Genomic DNA, 20,031 nt, shown 5'->3' with positions numbered 1-20,031 from the left:
ATTGTTCTGGTCAGGGGTTTTGTTTTTGTCACCGGGCTCATCTGGGAAGAGGGAACGTTCCCTCAATTGAGAAAATGTCTCTATCAGATTGGTCTGTGGGCAGATTGATGTGGGAGGACTCAGTCCATTTTGGGTAGCGCTACCCCTGGGCAGGTGGTCCCAGGCTGTATAAGAAAGCAGGGTGATGGACTGGAGACATGGCTCAGCAGTTAAGAGCACCAGCTGCTCTTCCGGAGGACCCGGATTTAATTCCCAGCACCCACATGGCAGCTCCCAGCTGTCTGCAACTCCTGTTTCAGGGGGATTTGATGCACTCATACAGACATACCTGCAGGCAAAACACCAATGTCCATAAAATAAAAATAAATTAAAAAAAAATTAAAGAAAGCAGGGTGAGCAAGCCAGGAAAAGCAAGCCATAAGCAGCACTCCTCCGTGGCCTCTGCTTCACTCCCAGCCCGCAGGGTCCTGCCTTGAGTGTGTGCCTTGACTTCCTCCCCGACTAACTGTAAGCTGGAAGATAAATGAGCCCTTTCCTCCCTAAGCTGTTTTTGGTCAGAGTCTTTATCACAGCGAGAGGGAACTAACTAAGACTGTCTCAAGTCCTGCCCTAACGCTCCTCAAGGTGCTTGCCCCGCCCATCCCTAGGATGGTTTGTTCTATACTGGTTTCTTTCTTGCTGTTTCCTCCCTTCCTGCACACTGGCTCCAGGAGAGCAAAGCACGCCTCCCTCCTGTGGAGACCATGGTCCTCCCTGGCCTGAGCATGCGCTGACCTCGTGCACAGTCGGAAAGAGTGAGCCGCCTTCCCCAGCTTCTGATAGTGCTGGGACTGCAGGGTGGGTGAGGGGACCTAACTGGTCTGGTGTTTGGCCCCAAAGCTGTACCATCTCAGGGCTTGGTTCTGCATGCGTCTCAATCATCTGCCTGAGGGCATCTGTTTCTCCTGGAATGAGTCACCTGAAGGCTCCCTCCTTCTGGACAGAAGCGGGAGATGCTTCATTGGGATAGAAGGAAAGGCTCAGCAGCCAGGCCAGACTCCCCTAGGCTTCCACGCGCTGGGAGAGGAAGCACCATCACCATGTGACCTCTCCTCAGGCTCCTCTGGGAACTCTCTTACTGAGAGAGGACACAGATTCTTTCTCACACAACTCTTGAGCCCTCTGACCCTCTCTGGCTTCTGAAACAGGAAGTAGCCTGGGCGAGGACCACTGTTCCAAGAAGGGATGCTTTTTGCCTTTGATCTTGCACCCTCCCTCTCCCATTAACCTCAGCTTGAAGACAGACACTAAAAGTCACCATTCAACAGGTCTCCCCACGGAACACATGTGGGGCGTGTGTGTTGGAGGGGGCGTGATTATGTGTAGGGCACCTGTGAACCTTTTCCTGTCTAGCACAAGGCCTGATTCACGGCAGGTGCTCAGTAGTGGCCGTGGGTCAGAGCCTGCTTCCAGGGCTCAGGATTCCGACGGGAGTGATGGATATTTTCTGCCGCTCAGCTGAGTTTCCAGCCACCTGGGCCATTGCATTTCCCTGAGCAACCGGAGCCCCTTTCTATTAAAGTGCTCTGAAGGGCACTCAGTGCCAGGGACAGCTGGCTGGACCTCAAACGCTTTCATCCTGGCTGCCTAAAGACTGGGCTCGCTGCTGTCTGGCAGGGGTAATGTCTTTGTTGACATATTTGGCCTTGTTTCTTTGGCAGATGACTCATTCTCTGGTTTCTCAAAGTGGAAAGAAAAGGTTGTTCTGGACTGGACTCTAGGAATCGGAGGCCTCGAGGAACCACTGTGCCCCACAGTCAGCCCACTAGGAACGATGGGGAAGGCGACGGTACCAGGCGTGGGGCGGAGTGTGAGCATCAGCTTCGGGGAACATGATGGAGGCTGTTCTCACTCAGACATGCTTCCCACTGGATGAGCATCTGGGACTCCCAGGCAGTGACAGAGGGAGACCTTATCAAGGGACTGCCATGGAATGTGTGTGTGGGCTGTATGTGGGTCACATACTGCACGGTTCTCTGGGAAGGTCATTTGGTTCTGTGCCACACAGTTTAGGAAGCCCCTCGGCCCCAGCAGGTTCACCGCCAGCCGTGAGTTCTACCGAGGGGCAACTTACACCAACTACAGCGCCAGGTTAAGGGAGACGCAGCTGAACTCTCCATCATCAGGGGACTGAGTGGATAAAACTGACACAGAATGGAATTCCAAGCAGCCACTTAAACAAACGACGCGGACTTTTACAGACTTGGCTGAGAAGAGGCCATCAAACAATGTCTGTGAGCAGGGGAGATGGCTTACTGGGAAGTATTGGGGAACTGAGTTCAGGTACCCAGCACCCATTTAAGAAGCTAAGCATGGCTGCATGCACTTGTAACCCCAAAGCTGGTGGGGATGGCTGGGGGGGGGGTATGGAAATAGGAGAACACTGGTTTGCTCACAGCCCTGCAGGAAAATAAAATGGTATGCACCCGGGTTGGGCAAGGGACCCTATCTCAGGGTGATAAGACAGTTTGGGCCAGAGAGCTTACAGCTAGTGTCCTCCTTCGGTATCCGCACGTGCATATCACACACACACACACACACACACACACACACACACACACACACACACACACTCGAGCGAGAGGAACAAATTGAAGAATCAGCAGAAAATTTTCTACCAGCTGTGTTTGTGGGTGTGCATAAATAAAACGTATTCCCAACCACCCTTTGAAGTGGGACTCTTATTCTGAAAGGCAAGAACTGGGGTGCTGTGATTTCCCCACAGGCACAGACTTTCTATGCGTGGAGGGGTTGGCATTCAAGCCCAGGCCCAACTTGCTCCAAGGCGGATAGCCGGCCACTACCCAACCGCTACTATAGTTCGAGATTGTAGGAAGACCTGGTGGCTTCAGAAGAGAGAGCTGCTGGCCCTGTCTCCGTTGTTGATATTGTAACCATGGAGACTGTGACCATGGGGCAGCACTCTGTCTGACTTTGCCATTCCATGTGAATGAGCACTACTTTTAGGAGCCATTAACCCTTGGGCCTTTGGCTGTCACCAACCCAGTCCTGCCTGGAGCCCCAGCTCCAGACACTGACCTCTTGGAGACTGGAGAATGTATCCTGGTGCACTGGTTCTATCTGCAGGGAGATGTCACACTTGGGGGTCGGATTCCTCGGCTTCTGCTCCGTGCTCAGGTGGGGTCTGTGGGAAGCCCTGGGATAGAGAGGGACATCGCGGTGTTAGAAAACTCGGGGACCTTTGCATCCCTCCATGACCTGGAGGTAAAAGCTATTTTCATAGGTGACTGAATTCTTTCAGACTTCCTGCATTTAAGCTGAGCCCTGCTGCCCGGGAGAACACCCGGTTAGCACACAGCACAGCCCTGTTTTAATTAGTGGGTCTCCGAAGAAAGGAAACACCACCACTCCTTCACCCATCCGATTCCACCACCGTCTGCGGAGCCCTCTCTCTGTGCCAGGTGCCTTGAGGTGGTCATGCACAGGGACCCTTCCCACACCTGAGCGCCTCCCTGAGGACCTTCAGTTCCCTGTCTTTCTTCTCCACCAGGCCGCTTGTCTGTGCCACCTTCACTTTGAGCATGCTCAGCTCGTTGTTCTGCTGTTGCACCAGGGCCACATGTCGCTCCAGCTCCATCTTCTGCTTCTCACTTAGCTCCCCTGTGGTGACAGACGTGAAGTGGTGAGCTGGTTTTCCACCTCCAATCTCTGTCCTGGCCTATCTGACAGCCCTATGAGATAGATCCGTGAGGCAGATCTGCCGCAGAGTTCTCGGGGGCTCGGGTGCTGCCTAGGAGCTCTGCCAGAGCCTCAGCATGGGACGTTGGGTGGCACAGGAAGCCCCCTGCTTCTGCCTCACTCTAGTGTTACACCAGCAGCTGCTGTGAGGGCCCTGACCATGTTCCCCTGATCTTTTAGGGCGTTCTGGCCAGTAGTGTTCAGCTACCTGCTTCCGAGGCTTTTGTTTATTCTTTTGTTTTCAGACAGGGTCTTATGGGTCCCAGGCTGGTCTCCAGCTCTTTATATAGTCAACAATGACCTTAAACTTCTAATCTTCCCGACTCCACCTCCTCAGTGCTGGGATCACAGGCGTGTGACACCAACCTCACTGTCATTTAGAGCTGGGACTTGAACCTGGGGCCTCTTGGAGGCTCCACACACCCAGCTGCCTCTGTATCTTTTTGCCCAGGGGTCTTCTCGGCCCCTGGAATCTTCTGGGCTATGTGCCTGCCAGGTACAACAGTGTTCCATCCGCAGCTGGCACAGACAGCTGTCCCTGCTCCTAGCTCTCTCTGGCTGAATTAGTTCCGGGTACCTCGGTGCCCCCTTGATGGACAGCCTGCTGCACTTCATTTTCTTTTCCTCTGGCTCACGCTGTTTCACTGCTGGCATTTACTGGGGTTACTGGGATTACTGGGGTTATGTAGTAGAGTTCCAGTCTTAGGGTCCACTGCCGGGAGAACCCACACTAAGACCTTTGCATGGCCTTAAATCTTCCATGGCAGGTTACTGGTGGCATCCTCATTTCACAGGTTCAGACACTGAGGCTCAGAGCGGTAGAGTCTTGTCCAAAGTTGAAGACCTAATGGTGATCAGGTTCTGGACTTGGGTTCTGACTCACTGTATCCTGTGTTTCTACTCTCCTTCCTATCGGAAAGCCATGGGAATGGCCTCAGGGAGCAAACAGACCTGAGGGTTGGGGGATGCCAGAGGCTGGTGATGGACGAGACAGTCTCCCCTCCTCTCTCCCTCCATCCCTTCTTCTCTCCCTTTTCCCACCTTCCACTCCTGGAATCTAGTTTTGCTACCTCTCGACTCCCATCTGCCTGGACTTTTTGTCCTGCCAGAGGCTGGGGATGGGGAGGAGAAGGAGGCCGTGAGAAGCAAGAGGAAGGATGGAGAAACATAAGGAGTGGGAGGGACTGAGTCAGGCTGTGTGTCCACCTGGCTTTCTCTCCCTTACCTGTTGTGGAAATTCATTCCACCAATAGCTTTGGGGTGCTGGCTTTAGGGCGTGGCTTCTTGTCTGTAGGAGATCACACCTGAAGACAAGAAGCCACCCCTTAAAGCCGGCATGCTAACGCTATTGGTGGAATGGATCCCTACAACACCTACCCTGGATCGGTGGCCTATGAGGAAGGAGGTGTGTGATCTTTCTGCATGATGAAGAGAAGGCTTGTAAGGTCCCTTCACATTGCACCCAGGCTCCTGCAAAGGGCCCAGTCCCAGGGTGGGGTGGGGGAACCTCACTACTACCCTCCCAGGGGTTGAGAATGCTCCACAGCTGAAGACAATATTGACGCTCAAGGTCCACCGAGTATGTGTGGTTTCCCGTGTGACAGGGGCTGCAGGCACGCAGGAAAGCAGGTCCAGGAGAGGCTTTGAGACCAAGGCTGCTGATTCTGCCTTCACTTCCTTCCTGAGAGGGTCGGGGTGTCGGGTGACCCAGGAACTCATACCTACCTCTCAGGTCTGACATGCGGCCGTGGGCTTCACTGAGATCTGTCCTCAGCCTCATGATGATCTCCTGCTGAGACAGGATTTCCTTCTGAGCAGTCAGTAAGTCATCTCTGCAATTAAACAACAAGAGTCAGCTGCGCTCATGTCCCTGGCAACTCCCAATGGCGCTGGGAAGGAGGACCCAGAGAAAAGGTTCAAAATACCCAGGGATGGACCTCAGGACCCCAGCCCAGCCAGGGAACAGGCAGCCTTTAAATACGCAAAAAGAACAACATCTTGATGCACTTAGCACACTTTGAGAAAGAACCAAGGGTCAGGTTGGGCTGGGTGGAGGTCCACTGTGGGGTCCTGCGTGGAACCTGTCAACACTGATTGACAGGCCAGTTGGTTTTGTGGAAAGAGGGTGGAAGACCATGGTGGGGGGGCGTTCAGGACTTCCATGAGGATGGAGAGAAGAGGGGAAGACAATGAGGGCTTTCTGTTTGTTCACTGACATGCTGGGCTCCTGGGCACTGGGGACGGGACAAGGAAGGAGATGCCGGAATGGTAAGAGTGTACATGGCGCAGTTGACACCATGAGAGTTTCTGTTCTCACTGGAGGGCTGTTCCACAGGACAGGCCCTCATTAGGGACCACAGCAAGTAGGCCTGTGAAGGGGGTGGAAGTAAACGGAAGCTGGGTTGTGCTTTTGAGGGGGTACGGGGGACCTGGGTGTGGTACACTAGAAGGCAGGATTGAGGCCTGTCACTTGTCACTCTCTACGCTCAGAGGTTTTGGGGGCCTGGGCTCTTCTCTCACACACACGCGTGTATGTATGTGTGTGTGTGTGTGTGAGAGAGAGAGAGAGAGAGAGAGAGAGAGACAGACAGACAGACAGACAGACAGACAGGGGCACTCATGTTAAAAAATAAATATGTATATACATGTATACACACATATACATATTTACCCACACACAAGCATGTGCACACACACACACACACATGGGTGCCTCTGTCTTTCCGTCTTGGAGCAAAGATTCAGTGCCTCTTTATTTACATATTGCTCTGCAGTAGCCTTCTGGACTATTCTATTCCCCGCTTGTTTAGTTTTTAGCAGGACTAGATCCAACCCAGGGCCTCACACATGTAAGCTAAGTACTCTGTCACTGAGCTACATTCCGAGCCCTGTATTGTGTTTTTGAGTCATTACGTAGTCCAGGCTGGCCTCCCATGCACACTCCCGAGTGCTGGGATCACAGGTGTGTGCCACCACACCTGGACATGGATATGTTTTGTGTTTTCAAAAATTGTCAGTCCCATGAGGCTCCCTGGACTCCTTGACCGTTAGGGTTGGAGAGGCGAGCTCATTAGTTAGGTCATTTAGTACAACCCTTTCCCCCTCCTTATATTCTATTTATTTATTTTGTATGTGTGTATGTGCCATGCTGCACCTGTAGAGGTCAGAGGTCAGCTTGTGAGACTGTTTCCACCAGATGGGTTCTGGGGATCACACTGAGGTTGTCGGGCTTGGCAGTGAGTGCCCTTACCTGTGGAGACATCTCACAACCTGTTAACCCTTTCCAGAACATTCCCCTGTAAGCAGTCTCCACTGTTAGCAGGGATCTTAAGAAGGAGATTCTTCCCAGGGGTGTCTGTGTGTGTCTGAGTGTGTGTGTAGTGGGGGCGTTTAGGATAGAAAGCAAATCACAGCGCCTGCTCCCAGTCACCATGTTGCAGGCATGGTCCTCCTACAAATGCATCCGCTCAGAGAAGTAGCCCGACTTCTCCGGGACTGCAAGGCCACCAAGGGTGGACTTGTGATCTGAGCAGAGACAGCTGCCTGGATCTCCCCACCACATCGTCCTCACTTGCCACAGGAACTGAGAAATCTAAGCGACTCTGAGAACACAGATCTGGCCATGTTCCTCGTGCTCCAATGCCTCGAGACCCCCCTCGGTACTCACATCAGGTGGTCGCACGCTATTTCTTTGGCACTGCTGTCCAGCACGGGTCCTGCTGCGGGCTCTTTGGGTACCTTCTCCTTTTGAGCTGCATCAGAGGGTTAGGTCACCATCACCACAGTCTGTACGCAGTGGACTTTCCCTCTCCCCTCTCCTGTGAACACACTTGTGTCTCTCACAATTTATTGCAGCTTTCTTTACCCTGAGACTTCCTGTATGTATGGCCCAACAGGCCGAGGCTGTCTCAGTGTATGAGGTCAGGCTTGTGTTCTCTGAGATGACGTGTTGACATTTAATCCCCACTGTGAGGTTTAGGAAGGTGGAGGCCAGATTTCACTGTGGCATTAGAGGTGTAGATTAGGCGAGACCATCATGGTGGAGTTCAGGACACCAGGGGGACAGAGACCAGACACATTCAGACTCCTTGTCTCTCATTCTTTTCTACCTTCCCCTATTTTTAAAAAAGAGTCTCATGTAGCCCAGGCTGGCCCGAAACTCACTATGTAGCTGAGGATAACTCTAAACTTCTGATCCTCCTGCCTGCACGTCCCCAGTGCTGAGATTACATGCATACACCACTAGATCCCATTTATGGGGTGACAGACTGAACCTAGGGTTTCCTGCATGTGCGACCAGCGCTCCACCAACAACTTTGTACACCCCAAACTGCCTCTTGACAGGTGACACCCTGGGCTTTCTCAGGACTCTGCTGGCAAGGGCATCACCAGAAGCAGACTGTCCACCTTGAACCTAACCTCCAATTAGACTTCTTTTCTTACTTGTCCACTCATGGAACTGGGCTGTCAGCAATAGGAAATGGGCTAATACGGCTATGAGCTCTTCCTGACTGCTGGGTGAGGCAGGGGTCGCCAGTGACATTTACAGACAAGGAAGCCATATGAGAATGAGGAAACTGATGGCAATGGCCCAGCCAAGCTTCAAGAGGTACAGCCTTATTGATGGGTCATACCACCTACCCTTTTCTCTTTACAGACAAAAATCTTAAAAGAATTCATGTTTTTTGATTTCCCATCTTCCCTGCTTACTCCTTAGTCCACTTAGTCCTCTGCTTTTCAATTCTTACCCAATTGTTTATTCATTCAACAAACATGTATGTAATGCCGGTTTATGCCAGACACTTATCTAAGGGCAGACATGATGACAAAGATGCCGTCATCCCTAGGTCCCGTTGCGTATCCTCCCTCTTACCTGAATTCTGGGCTAGGGGACAAAGCCTGTTCTGTGCCCTTGTTGTGGGGCCCTGCTCACCCCAAGTCACTATCAGGGCCCTAACTTGGTTCCTCACAGGGATAGCGGTTGGCTTGTCTACCAGGGATCTCCAGTGCCTAAAGGAAGCTGGGGCATCGTAGATGTGCAAATAGCAGGCGCCTGAGGTAAACCTGAGCTCTGTGTCTCCCACTGGAGGCTAGCTCACCTCTGGGGGAACTCTGGCAATGTCTGGAGACACTTGGCCGTGAGGGGGGAGGGAGGGATGAAGCTAGTTGTAGAGGTCAGGGATGTAGCTAAAGCAGGCGCCCTGACCCCAAGCAAAGCTCATCCAGTGCCAAACACCAGCAGTGCTGATGCTGAGAGACCTAGGGCCTGAGGCTTCGGCTTCCAGAACTTTCCACTCGGGGCTTAGTGTCTGTCACGAGTGGCCTAGGTCATTTAGGGTGAGTGAGTGGTGTCACTCCGACTGCTGTTTTTAGCCTCTTTGGGTTTATTTTGTAGGAGGCCAGTCATAGCTGCCCAGGAGAGCTTTTAAGTAGGGTCACAGTGGCCAGTGGCACAGAGAGGGCCTGGATTGATGTCCTCATGTGGAAAGGCGACTCCACTAATAGCTCTGGCTGCCCGTGTGCCTCGCCGGCTCACTGGGCTAACATAAAGGATGTCCTAACTCATTGTCATTACTTTGGTTCTGTTAGGCCTTGGAGGGCGTTTAGCATCACGTGCGATGTGGAGCAAAAGGGGCCGACAGAGAGCGAGGGAGCCGTGAGATGGGGCCCAGCTCGGGGCCATGCAGGAGCTGCTGGACAGTGGGTTTCTCCCGCAGCCCCAACCCTACCTGGTTCATTGTCTTTTAACGTTGCAATCTCTCCTTCTATTTTCCTGTGGTGCTGAGTCACTTGGCAGAGCCTCTCCTCCAGGCTCACGATGGTCTGTGAGTGCTGTTTGATTTGTTCTTTGTACACCGTGATTTCCTCCTCGAAGCCGTGCTTCTGGGATTCCCGCTCATCCTGCATTGCCTGCATCGAGTGCTGCTGCAGCCTCAGTCGCTCCTCCATCATGATCTGGGGAAACATTGCGGGAGACGCAGCCTCAGGGGCTGGGTCAGGTGGCCGCAATCTGCCTCCTTCGCCTGCGCAGGCGCTAAACCGCATCCTACCCGAGAGCCTCGCATGCATGTTCCTGCTAGCATCCTTCACGCTTCCTCCCTGTACGGCTGACCTGTCTGTTAGAGCCAAATCTTCCAGAGTTTGGCTCTCACTAACATTGCTGCTTCGAGGAACTTTCCTGGACGTGTGTTCATGGACGAGCCCCAGATAATTCCTATTTCATTTGTTATCTTCCTCCCGGGACCTTTATCAACACCTGATGTGGTCTTGGTTTCTTGTTTCTCTCCCTTGCGCATCCCTCATATCCACACCGCAGAAGCCTTGTCTGCTCTCTTACTGGTCTGCCCAGATGTTTGATGAGAATTAATGAATGTGGTGTGTGTGTGTGTGTGTGTGTGTGTGTTCGCGCGCGTGCATGCTGGAGAGATGGCTCAGCAGTTAGGAGCACTGGCTGCTCTTCCAGAGGCCTGGAATCTATTCCCAGCACCCACATGGCGACTTACAGTCATCTGTAACTCAAGTTCTAGGGGATCCAACACCCTCATCTGGTCTCCATGGGTACCTGGTACACACATGGCACACAGGCACAAATACAAACAAAATACCCATACATACAAATAGGAATAAATGCATCTTTCAAAAAGAAGAATTAATGAGCCAGGCAGTGGTGGTGCATGCCTTTAATCCCAGCACCAGGTAGGCAGATGCAAGTGGATCTCTGTGAGTTTGAGGCCAGCCTGGTCCATAACATCCAGCGCTACACAGAGAAACTCTGTCTTGAAAAACCAAAACAAATCAATCAATAAATAAATGAAATTAAAAACTAATGGGTGGATAAACAGTTGGATGAGGAAAAAAAGCAAACCAATTTGTATTTCTTGTATGTGTATGTACCCTGCGTGTGGAGGTCAGGGGACAGCCTTAGCGGTCATGCCTCAGGTGCCATCCACATGTATGTACCCTGCGTGTGGAGGTCAGGGGACAGCCTTAGCGGTCATGCCTCAGGTGCCATCCACATGTATGTACCCTGCGTGTGGAGGTCAGGGGACAGCCTTAGCGGTCATGCCTCAGGTGCCATCCACATGTATGTACCCTGCGTGTGGAGGTCAGGGGACAGCCTTAGCGGTCATGCCTCAGGTGCCAGCCACCTCTTTCATGGACACAGGGTCTCTTCCTGACCAGGAGCCCCAGGGATCTGCCAGTCTCTCCCTCCCCGCTTCTGTGATTCTTGTCAGCTAAAATCACCAACAAAGGCTCTTAGGAAATCAGCCACCACCTGTGACCACCCTCCCCTTTCTGTGACCACCCTCCACTTTCTGACCCTTCCTGATGTCTCTGCCTCGACCCCTCCCACCCCGCCTTCCTAGCTCTTGCTCTCCCTTCTAGAGAGTATGCTGGACATAGGCCTCCCAGCTCCTACAAGTGGGATATTTTGCAAGCTCTCCAGATCCCCAGATTTATTTTATTTAGAGACGGGGTCCTAATCAAGTTGCTTTGCTGGTTCTGAGCTCTCTTTGTAGCCCAGGCAGACCTTGAATGTATGTTTCGCTTTCTTCAGCCTTCAGAGTAGCTGGGATTACAAACCTGTCTCACCCGGTCCAGCAGGATGATCTTTCCCATCAGAGGTGAGATGGGACACCTCTAAAGAACATTTGGCAGTGGCTGTCTCAGCTGGGGGGTGGGGAGAGTGCTGTTTACTGTCCACAAAGCATAGGACAGTCCTTGAGAAGAAAGGTACTTGGCCCAGAGTGTCAGTAGCTAGAGGCTGGGCAGGCCTGGTTTCAGCCTTCCCACGCCCGCAATCTCCTGCTACTGTGTCAGAGTCTGGATTTCTATTGCTGTGATGACCACACACCAAAGCACCTTGTGGAGGTGAGGGTTCACTTCAGCCTACCACTCTCGGGTCACCCTCCACCGCTGAGGGAAGTCAGGGCAGGGACCTGGAGGCTGGAGCTGATGCAGAGGCCGTGGAGGGGTGCTGCTTACTGGCTTGCTCCCTAAGGCTTGTTCAGCCTGCTTTTCTTTTTTTTTTTTTTTTTGGTTTTTCGAGACAGGGTTTCTCTGTGGTTTTGGAGCCTGTCCTGGAACTAGCTCTGTAGACCAGGCTGGTCTCGAACTCACAGAGATCCACCTGCCTCTGCCTCCCAAGTGCTGGGATTAAAGGCGTGCGCCACCACCGCCCAGCTAGCCTGCTTTTCTTTTTTTTTTTTATTATTTATTTATTTATTTATTTATTTATTTATTTATTTATTTATTTATTAAGTATACAGTATTCTGTCTGCGTGTATGCCCTGCAGGCCAGAAGAGGGCACCAGATCTCATTACAGATGGTTGTGAGCCACCATGTGGTTGCTGGGAATTGAACTCAGGACCTTTGGAAGAGCAGGCAGTGCTCTTAACCTCTGAGCCATCTCTCAGCCCCCTAGCCTGCTTTTCTTATAGAACCCGGCACCACCAGCCCAGAGGTAGCCCCACTCACAATGGGCTGTGCCCTCCCTCACCAATCATCAACCACCAAGTGAGCAGGGCCCGCCCCAGCAGTCATCAATCACCAATCAAGAAAAGGTACCACAGGCTTGGCTTCTCCACAGGTCAGTCTGGAGGGGGCATCTTTTCAACCGAAGTTCCCCTTTCCCGAATGACTCTGGTTTGTGTGCCAGGCTGATACAATCCTAGCCAGCACACATTGCAGTCTTCCCCGGGGGAAGCTTGCAGTTTTCAGATCAACCCACCATTTTTGTCTTGGTCTTTTCGAGTTCGGCTACTGTTTCGTCTAACTTGAGGGCAAGGGTCTCGGCTTTGCGGCTCTCGGCTGTCTTCATCCTCTCAGCCTCCTCCACCATGGCCAGGGCGTCGTTTAATTTATTATTTAAGATGTCCTCTTTTTGTCCCTTCGATTCTATTTCCTAGACAAACAGCAAACACCAAATTAACGACGCTTGGGATTCAATATTTACCTTTCTCTCCTTATTCCCCGAGCCGTGAGAGAGGACACAGACCCCAGTCTGTTGATGCTTCTGAAGTCCAAAGCCCGAGGATTTTCTGGAAGGTTCCAATTACTGCAGAGTTCGCTTTTTATCATCGGCAGAGATCTGTCTCCTTGATTTCTGGTCTCTGAGCCCAATTCTGTCACCGGGAGCCCTTGACTCAGTGTTATTTCTCTTTTATGAGACAGCCCTTTAAACATTTGAGCAGGGCTGTCATGTCTCTCTTCAAATCTATTTTCCAGGATAAATGTGCTAAGTGCCTTCGCCCTTCATCACATGACCTGCCCTGGGGACACTCTGTTCCCCCTGCACTCCAGGTCCCTGGTCAGAAAGGATCCCAGTTCCAAGTACTTGGCATAGCTTATGTCTCCCCTAGAAACCGTCATTCATTTTTATAATAATCCTACTGTCCCCTTGGGGACCTTCTTCCAAGGACTGGAGTATGGGTTCCTGCCAAGTCCTATGTTGAAGTCCCAGACATTTTTTTTTAATGTGGGTGTGTTTGAGTACGGATGGTTGTATATGTATGTACAGGGGTGTGTGTGTGTGTATGTGTGTGTGTATGTGGTGAGTGTGGAGGCCCCAGGACAACCTCAGGTGTCATGCTCAGAAATGTGGTTTACCCCTTTTGAGACAGGGTTTCTCACTGGCCTGGTGCTCACCAATTAGGTTAGACTAACTGGCCATCAAACATGAGGAATCTTTTTGGTTTTGACTCCCAGAGCTCAGGATTTTTAAGTGTGTGTGCTCACAGGAGAGTGGGTGTCCAAGGCCAGAGGCATTGAATCCCCCAGGGCTAGAGTTAACAGGCAGTTGTGAGCAGCCGACATGGGTGCCGGTAATCAAACTCAGGTCCTTTGCAAGAACAATTCATGAGCTTAACTGCTGGGCCATCTCTCCAACTTCCATGCCTGGCTTTTTAAATGTGGTTTCTGGGGCTGGAACTCAGGTCTTCATGCTCTCTTGGCGAGCACTTTACCAGCTGAGCTACGTTCACAGCCCCATGGGATGTAATCTTGAGACACAGTCCTGGGTGCTCTCGCAAGCTGCTTTGATAGTGTGGGCCAGGCCATCCTTTCGGGAAGGGACCCAGCAGCTACATTCAAAGCACCTTATCCTAAGGAGGGAGAGCTGACACGCAGTTGTTCAGCCCAGCATCTTTTGCTTATTCATTTATTCATTGTTATTATTATCATTGTTTTTTAATGACAGAGTCTCAACAGCCCAGGCTGACTTTATACTCCTGAGTCTCTGTCTTGGCCTCCTGAGTGCTGGGATTACAGGCATGAGGCACCAATCATTTTTTATACCCATGTGAAGCAGGGAAACAACCCCAAGCCTAATGGAGGGAGGGGTCCAGGGGCCACACCACACAGGGCAGACCCAGGACATTCTTCAGTGGCAGGCAGTGGGAGGTGATTCAGTGACATAGAGACGTTTGAGAAATATGTAATGTATCAAAATAATTCCTGAAGCAGTAGGCATCTTGTGGGGGATAATACTTCTGTACCATGTGAGTATGTATTCCTCTCATTGGTTCATGAAGAAGCTGCTGTAGCCTATAGCAAGGGAGAATCAGGCCAGGCAGGAAAGCCAAACTGTAAATAGAAAGAGGAGAAGGGTGGGGTCGGAGATGCCAGCCAACTGATGAACAAGCAGGACATATAGAAAAGGAGGTAACGAGCATGAGCATCGTGGTAAAATATAGATTAATAGAGATGGGTTAATTTAAAAGTAAGAGCTGGTTAATAATAAGCCCGAGCAATAGGCCAAACAGTTTGTAATTAATGAAAGTTTCTGTGTGATTATTTGGGGCAATGTGGTCAGGACACGAAAGCCCCGTCTCTGTGTATAGCCCCATGCTACTATCTTGGTAACGAGTCGGCATCATCCGTATCTATAGTAACAGCATACAGGCATCTGAGAGAGCATCACATCCGGATGTCAGCGGCGATAGCTTAGCCCCGCAGAAACAGGGTCAATGTTGAGGTTCTTCTGAGCCATTTTCTGTGTTTGTCAAATATTCTAGAGGAATGGGGCTCATTCGTAATCAGAAAAGATAACAGATACTTTCTGGAAAAGAAAAATAGCAGCACTACTGTCCCCAGGTTGTCCTTGAACTTCCCTGGGAGTCACTGCCTGGTCTCTGTGTCCCAGGCTTCGTGTGAGGTTTGACGTCACATCAGTATTGATGGACTTCATGGGACAACTGACCTTGCCTAAGAGGACGTAGATACTTGTCATTTGATGCTCAATGGATTCCTCCAGGTGTCCCGGAGAGCACAGCACACTTGCTTCTGTACGGCACATGAAGTTGGCCTGTGTGGATATGGACCAAGCCATCCTTGGTCCATATCCATAGATTCTGTAGAGACCCCTGCTGGCCATCTTTGTTCCACATTCATTCAACACATGGCCAGCTGTTGGCCATCTCTGCTCCACGCTCATAAGTCTAGAGAAGACTCGTTGTCGACCATCTTTGCCCCATACCCACTGGGATGGGGCTATTTTTCTTCTGTATTTTCTCTCTTTTATCTGTTTGTCTGTATAGATGACATCAACTTTTTTTTTTTTTTGGATTTTCGAGACAGGGTTTCTCCGTAGCTTTTTGGTTCCTGTCCTGGAACTAGCTCTTGTAGACCAGGCTGGCCTCGAACTCACAGAGATCCGCCTGCCTCTGCCTCCCGAGTGCTGGGATTAAAGGCGTTGGTGACGTAGGACAAGCGAGGATCTGCAGTTTTTGAGGTGTGTGCAGCCACCTCCTCTTTACCCATTGGGTCAGAACTGTGGGTCTTGACAGAAATGCATTTTAGTTTGGAGGGTAATGACTGCTATGACAAGCTCTGCCAAGAAAGGGACACGGAAATGACTGGATGTCCCCTCTCTGTCATCCCTGCCTTACCCTACGCAAGGGTGAAGTGTAGTGGCAGAGGTAGGTAAAGATGAACAGTTTGGGAGTTCTGGGTTCGGATCCTGCCCCCACCCCCACACTTCTGAGTCAGGAGCTGATGTATGCAGCATGAGCTGCGTGTATCTGTTTGTGTGTTATAGTCAATGTTGTGTCTCGTCACTGAATGAAGTTGACTGTATTTCACATGTGGGAGCACCAGGGCCCAGAGGCAGTGAGTAACTTCCCTAAAGTTGCACAGCAGAAGAAGGATTTAAACCTGGCTGCCTGGCCGCAGAGCCTGATGGGTCCGCGGGGGCCATGGATGGACCTCTCATCTCAGAGAGCCATACCTCTCTTTGCTTGGTCAGGCGGTTCTCCAGGTCCTGGATTCTCCTCTTTTCCTTCTCTAGGAGGTCTCGCATTTTGAGTCTCTCAAAGGTGATGCTCTCTGCGATCTGGAAGTCAAAGAGGGATTTGAGGGTGAGAGAAGAGAGGGGGTGGTGGTTTGAGTAAGAGCCCCTCCCCGTAGACTCACAGGTGTGGCCTTGTGGGAGGAAATGTGCCGCTGGGAGCGGGCATTCCAGGCCCAGTCTCCTGCTCTCTGCCTTCGGATCCGGCTGCAGCTCTCAGCTACGGCTCCAGGACGTGGCGAGAGCTGCCATGCTCCACCATGCCCCCCCCGTTGTTCCCTCCATGATGATAATGGACTATAACCCCTTGAAACCGTAAGCAAGTCCTCAATCAGTCACTTTCTTTTTATAAGGGTTGCCTTGGTCATGGCGTCTCTCCCCAGCAGTTGAACCGGTGACTAAGACAGAGGTGAACTCACTGCAGGGGAAGCCAAGGTGAGTCACCACTGAAACCAGTGACTCGGACAAGAACTCAAGGAACCAGGTGCCTGCCTGGATGAGGTGAGAGGAAGCGAGGAGGCTGGGGAGCAGGAAGCCATGTCTCAATCCCAGGAGGATAAGGAAGAAGGGGCTACTTGTTCCTGGTTCCCAGGCTGGCGTCAGTAAACGACATGGTCACGAGTGTTCAGCCCCGTCATTGGGTGCGGAGCCACTGTCTGACCTGGTAGGTGTGTTGGTACCAGGCCAGGTTCACCCTGGAAAGTCCCTGGCTTTTGGGAGGCAGAGCGGAGGGGTGCTGCTTGGAACATTTCCTGTTCCAGAGGACACAGCTCCTGGGAGCTTCAGAGAAGGGCTGTGTGTACTTTATGTACAGTGACTTTTGTCCCACAAAGAGATAACTTCAATCCCCGTTTCTCAGGGTCCCCGGAGAGGTCTGAGCCCCAGGGATCCTCCCTGGCTGGCTAATGAGTGGCAGGTGGCGGCCACTTCCTGCAGAAGTGCAGCAGAGGGACCAAGGGACTGCGGGGCTGTCAGGCACACCTGGCTGCATGTCCTCCTGGAGGGAGGGAGGGCCCTGGCTGCTCTTACCTCCTTCTGCTGGGTCAGCTGGTTCTCCAGGTCTTGTGTCTTCCTCCTTTCCGCCTCCAGCATTTCCCGCACTTTTTTTTTCTCACGGGCCACACTGTCCTCCAAGACCTGAAAGGTAGGGCCAATAATATCAGCATCCGAGTTAAGGCTTGCAGCTAAGATGGGTGGCTATGTTACCCGCAGGATGACCTCACCCCTATGGTACCGCTACCATGGAGCTGCTGCGAGGATCCCTTTTTTCGTTTGTTTGTTTGAGACAGGGTTTCTCTGTGTAAAACAGTCCTAACTGTCTTGGAACTCACTCTGTAGACCAGGCTGGCCTTGAACTCACAGAGATCTGCCCACTTCTGCCTCCTGAGTGCTGGGATTAAAGGTGTGTGCCACTGCCACCAGGCCTAGGATCTCTTTTAACAGACAGGGAACCAGGGGCCAGAAGAGGTGTGGGCCACACTGTCTGTCAACAGGGAGGCCAGGGTCCCGAACACAGCAAACACACAGACTGTGTTCAGAGACTCTGGGAGGAGACCAGCATGCAGAGGGGCCCACGTTCCGCTGGAGAAGAATCCCACTGATGGTGGACTCTCCAATTAGTGGAACTGATTTCTGAAGATTTGGTCTCAGAAGGATGGAGGTATGGGCATGAATGAGCCTGTCACTGTAAGGACATAAACATTGTTAAAAAGCTTTGCTTGGTCAGGAGCTGGTTAAGACACAGGCCTTGAGCTCTTTGCAGCATCAGGAGTTAGCTGGAAACAGGAATCTTTGCAAAAGTGCAGACCAACTGTCCCTAGTAGTTAAGTCCCCTGTCGACACCCAGTTTTGTGGTCTAGACGAGAGCAGAAATAACTGCTTGGAGGGAAGGGGGGGGGCATGAACAGAAGCAGAAGGAGTCCATACCCTGCGCTCAGTAAAACCAACCCCCTTGACCCTGAGTAAACCTGGCTTGCGGTTTTTGCCTATATATGTCAACCCCAAATGAGGAACGGGAGCTCTCCCTACTACACAGCATTCACATGTAATGGAGAACTCCCAGCTAGCTGGGAAGAATTAAACTTTGCTTTAGCATTCTGGACTTGACTGGATTCTGGTGGTCTCTCTGGGGGTCTCTCAACTTGGGCACAGCGTGAGCCTGTCACCACCTCCTAGAAGTTCAGGACGAGCCTTGCAGGGATGTGCTAGGACAAGGGAAGAGCTCTGGGTTAGCACTCGGCTGACCCTGGCCACAGAATTTCATCTGGTCCATTTCTTGCTGTGGCCACTCTGCTCATGGACTCACTGCAGATTCCACAGCCAGAGAATCTGAAATCCCAAGAAAGGCCGCCTCAGCTTTCACAGGGTCTCCCCCTACTCCACAGCTGGACTTCAGGAACTTGGAACTTGCAGTGTGATTTCCACTAGAGACTACAAGGTGGGGTGGGGGTGGAGATTAGCCTTCAGAGGCATCTGATCCACAGAAGGTGAGAGGCTACACAGAGACAGTTTATGTGGTTCATTCCCGTGATCCCAGCACCTGGAGGTAGAGGAAGGATGATCCGGAGTTTAAAGGTCATCCTTGTCTGTACAGTGAGTTTGAGGCCAGCCTGGGCTAACAGATCCTTTGTCAAAACAAAACAAAACCAAACAACAACCAGCAATCAAAAAACAAAACCAAAATCCCAAGAAACCAATGAACAAAACACCGCTGTTGGTGGCTTAATCCTTTCTGGGAAGAAACTACGGCCAGGCCTCGTCAGAGTAATAGGCTGGTGTGACTAAGCCCAGTTGACTTCTGCATGAGGCTGAATTTTTCTTTTAAGGCAGAGTCTTGTGCTGCACTGGTTGGTCTACAACTCTGCATGTAGACCAGGCTGGCCTCAAACTCACACAGATCCACCTACCTTTGCTGTCTGAGTGGAGATTAGAGGTGTGTATCACCACACCTGACCCAGAGGCTTCAATTTTTCTAACTTGCTCCGTCACTTTGGAATCTCTAAATTCAAGGGCCTGGCCAGCCCTTGTTGACTTCTGGGTGGCATCTGACCAGAAGTGACTCCATGGAGACCCCACCCCCACCCGTTCACTCCGCCTGGAGACTCAAAGGCAAACCTTGGTGATACTGTTTGCAGAGCGCTGAGGAACAGCTGGGTGAGAAACCACATGTAAACATCTCCCTGGGTTACATCAGATTGTTTGGGTAGACTTGCATTAGGGGGCTACTTTCTCTCTGGTGGTGGGCAGACAAACACTCTACTTGAGGAGAGTGGGTTGTCAGGAAGCGGGGTGGGGGAAGGGAACAGGGACAGGAAGGGGCTATGCCCAAGTGACTGGAGACCTGGCTGTAGTAATAATGATGGCAGCCATTGGGATGACACAATCCGGGACACGGTTGGGTCAAATGCTTGGTTGTCCATTATCTCTGGTCTTCCTGGCTCCCTTCCAAGAAGGGAGGTGTGGATAGACTCAAACTGGCGTCTCCTGTTGCTGCGAAGCCTGCAACTTCAGGCCTGAGGCACATGTGTGAAAGGACCAAGGCTCTGAGACTGACGACCAGCTAAGTGAACACTGGCAATGTAAGAGTTTGCCGGTGGGTTAGTTTGGGTACATCCACAGAAACACAGCATCCTTCATGAGGGGGAGGAAAAGCCTTCCCCAGGTGTCTGCGGCCGGAGGGTGGCATTTGGTTCTGGCTACTGCGTGACAAACTGCAAACAGCAAAGCTTATGAGAGGGTGGGGCTCAAAGGACGACCCGGCTGCTGCTGCTGGGATCTATTTCAGCCCCTGTCCCCTTTTCCTCCACAGTGGAAACGAGGGCTGGAGCTTTTTGACTTTCCAAGAGAGAAGGGAAATCTGAATTTTCAAATGCATTTTGGGAGTAAAAACCAAAACATTCTAGGTACGACACATCTGCAGGCCATTTCACCCACTGAACTTCAGCTCAGTGACTTCTGGAGCATAGAGCGGGCATGGGAAGGCCATCCAGGCTAGACTCCTAGCCCG

At 51.7% G+C, this 20,031-nt stretch overlaps 1 protein-coding gene across 1 annotated transcript in view; it reads right to left on the bottom strand.

The window, feature by feature from the left end:
• Fhad1 (forkhead associated phosphopeptide binding domain 1) overlaps positions 1–20,031 on the bottom strand; it is a 115,134-nt gene that overhangs the window by 20,603 nt on the left and 74,500 nt on the right. Inside the window, exons 18-25 of the mRNA XM_057785581.1 lie at positions 17,055–17,162; positions 15,966–16,070; positions 12,471–12,644; positions 9,468–9,693; positions 7,406–7,490; positions 5,464–5,570; positions 3,501–3,660; positions 3,079–3,196 (exon numbers count right to left, since the gene is read on the bottom strand). Of these exons, the coding sequence (XP_057641564.1) occupies positions 3,079–3,196; positions 3,501–3,660; positions 5,464–5,570; positions 7,406–7,490; positions 9,468–9,693; positions 12,471–12,644; positions 15,966–16,070; positions 17,055–17,162 (1,083 nt within the window). The remainder of the gene's footprint in view (positions 1–3,078; positions 3,197–3,500; positions 3,661–5,463; positions 5,571–7,405; positions 7,491–9,467; positions 9,694–12,470; positions 12,645–15,965; positions 16,071–17,054; positions 17,163–20,031) is intronic.

Source organism: Chionomys nivalis, chromosome 11 (assembly GCF_950005125.1).
Source record: "Chionomys nivalis chromosome 11, mChiNiv1.1, whole genome shotgun sequence".
Classification (NCBI taxonomy): Eukaryota; Metazoa; Chordata; class Mammalia; order Rodentia; family Cricetidae; genus Chionomys; species Chionomys nivalis.
This window is presented reverse-complemented; position numbering and strand designations above follow the sequence as displayed.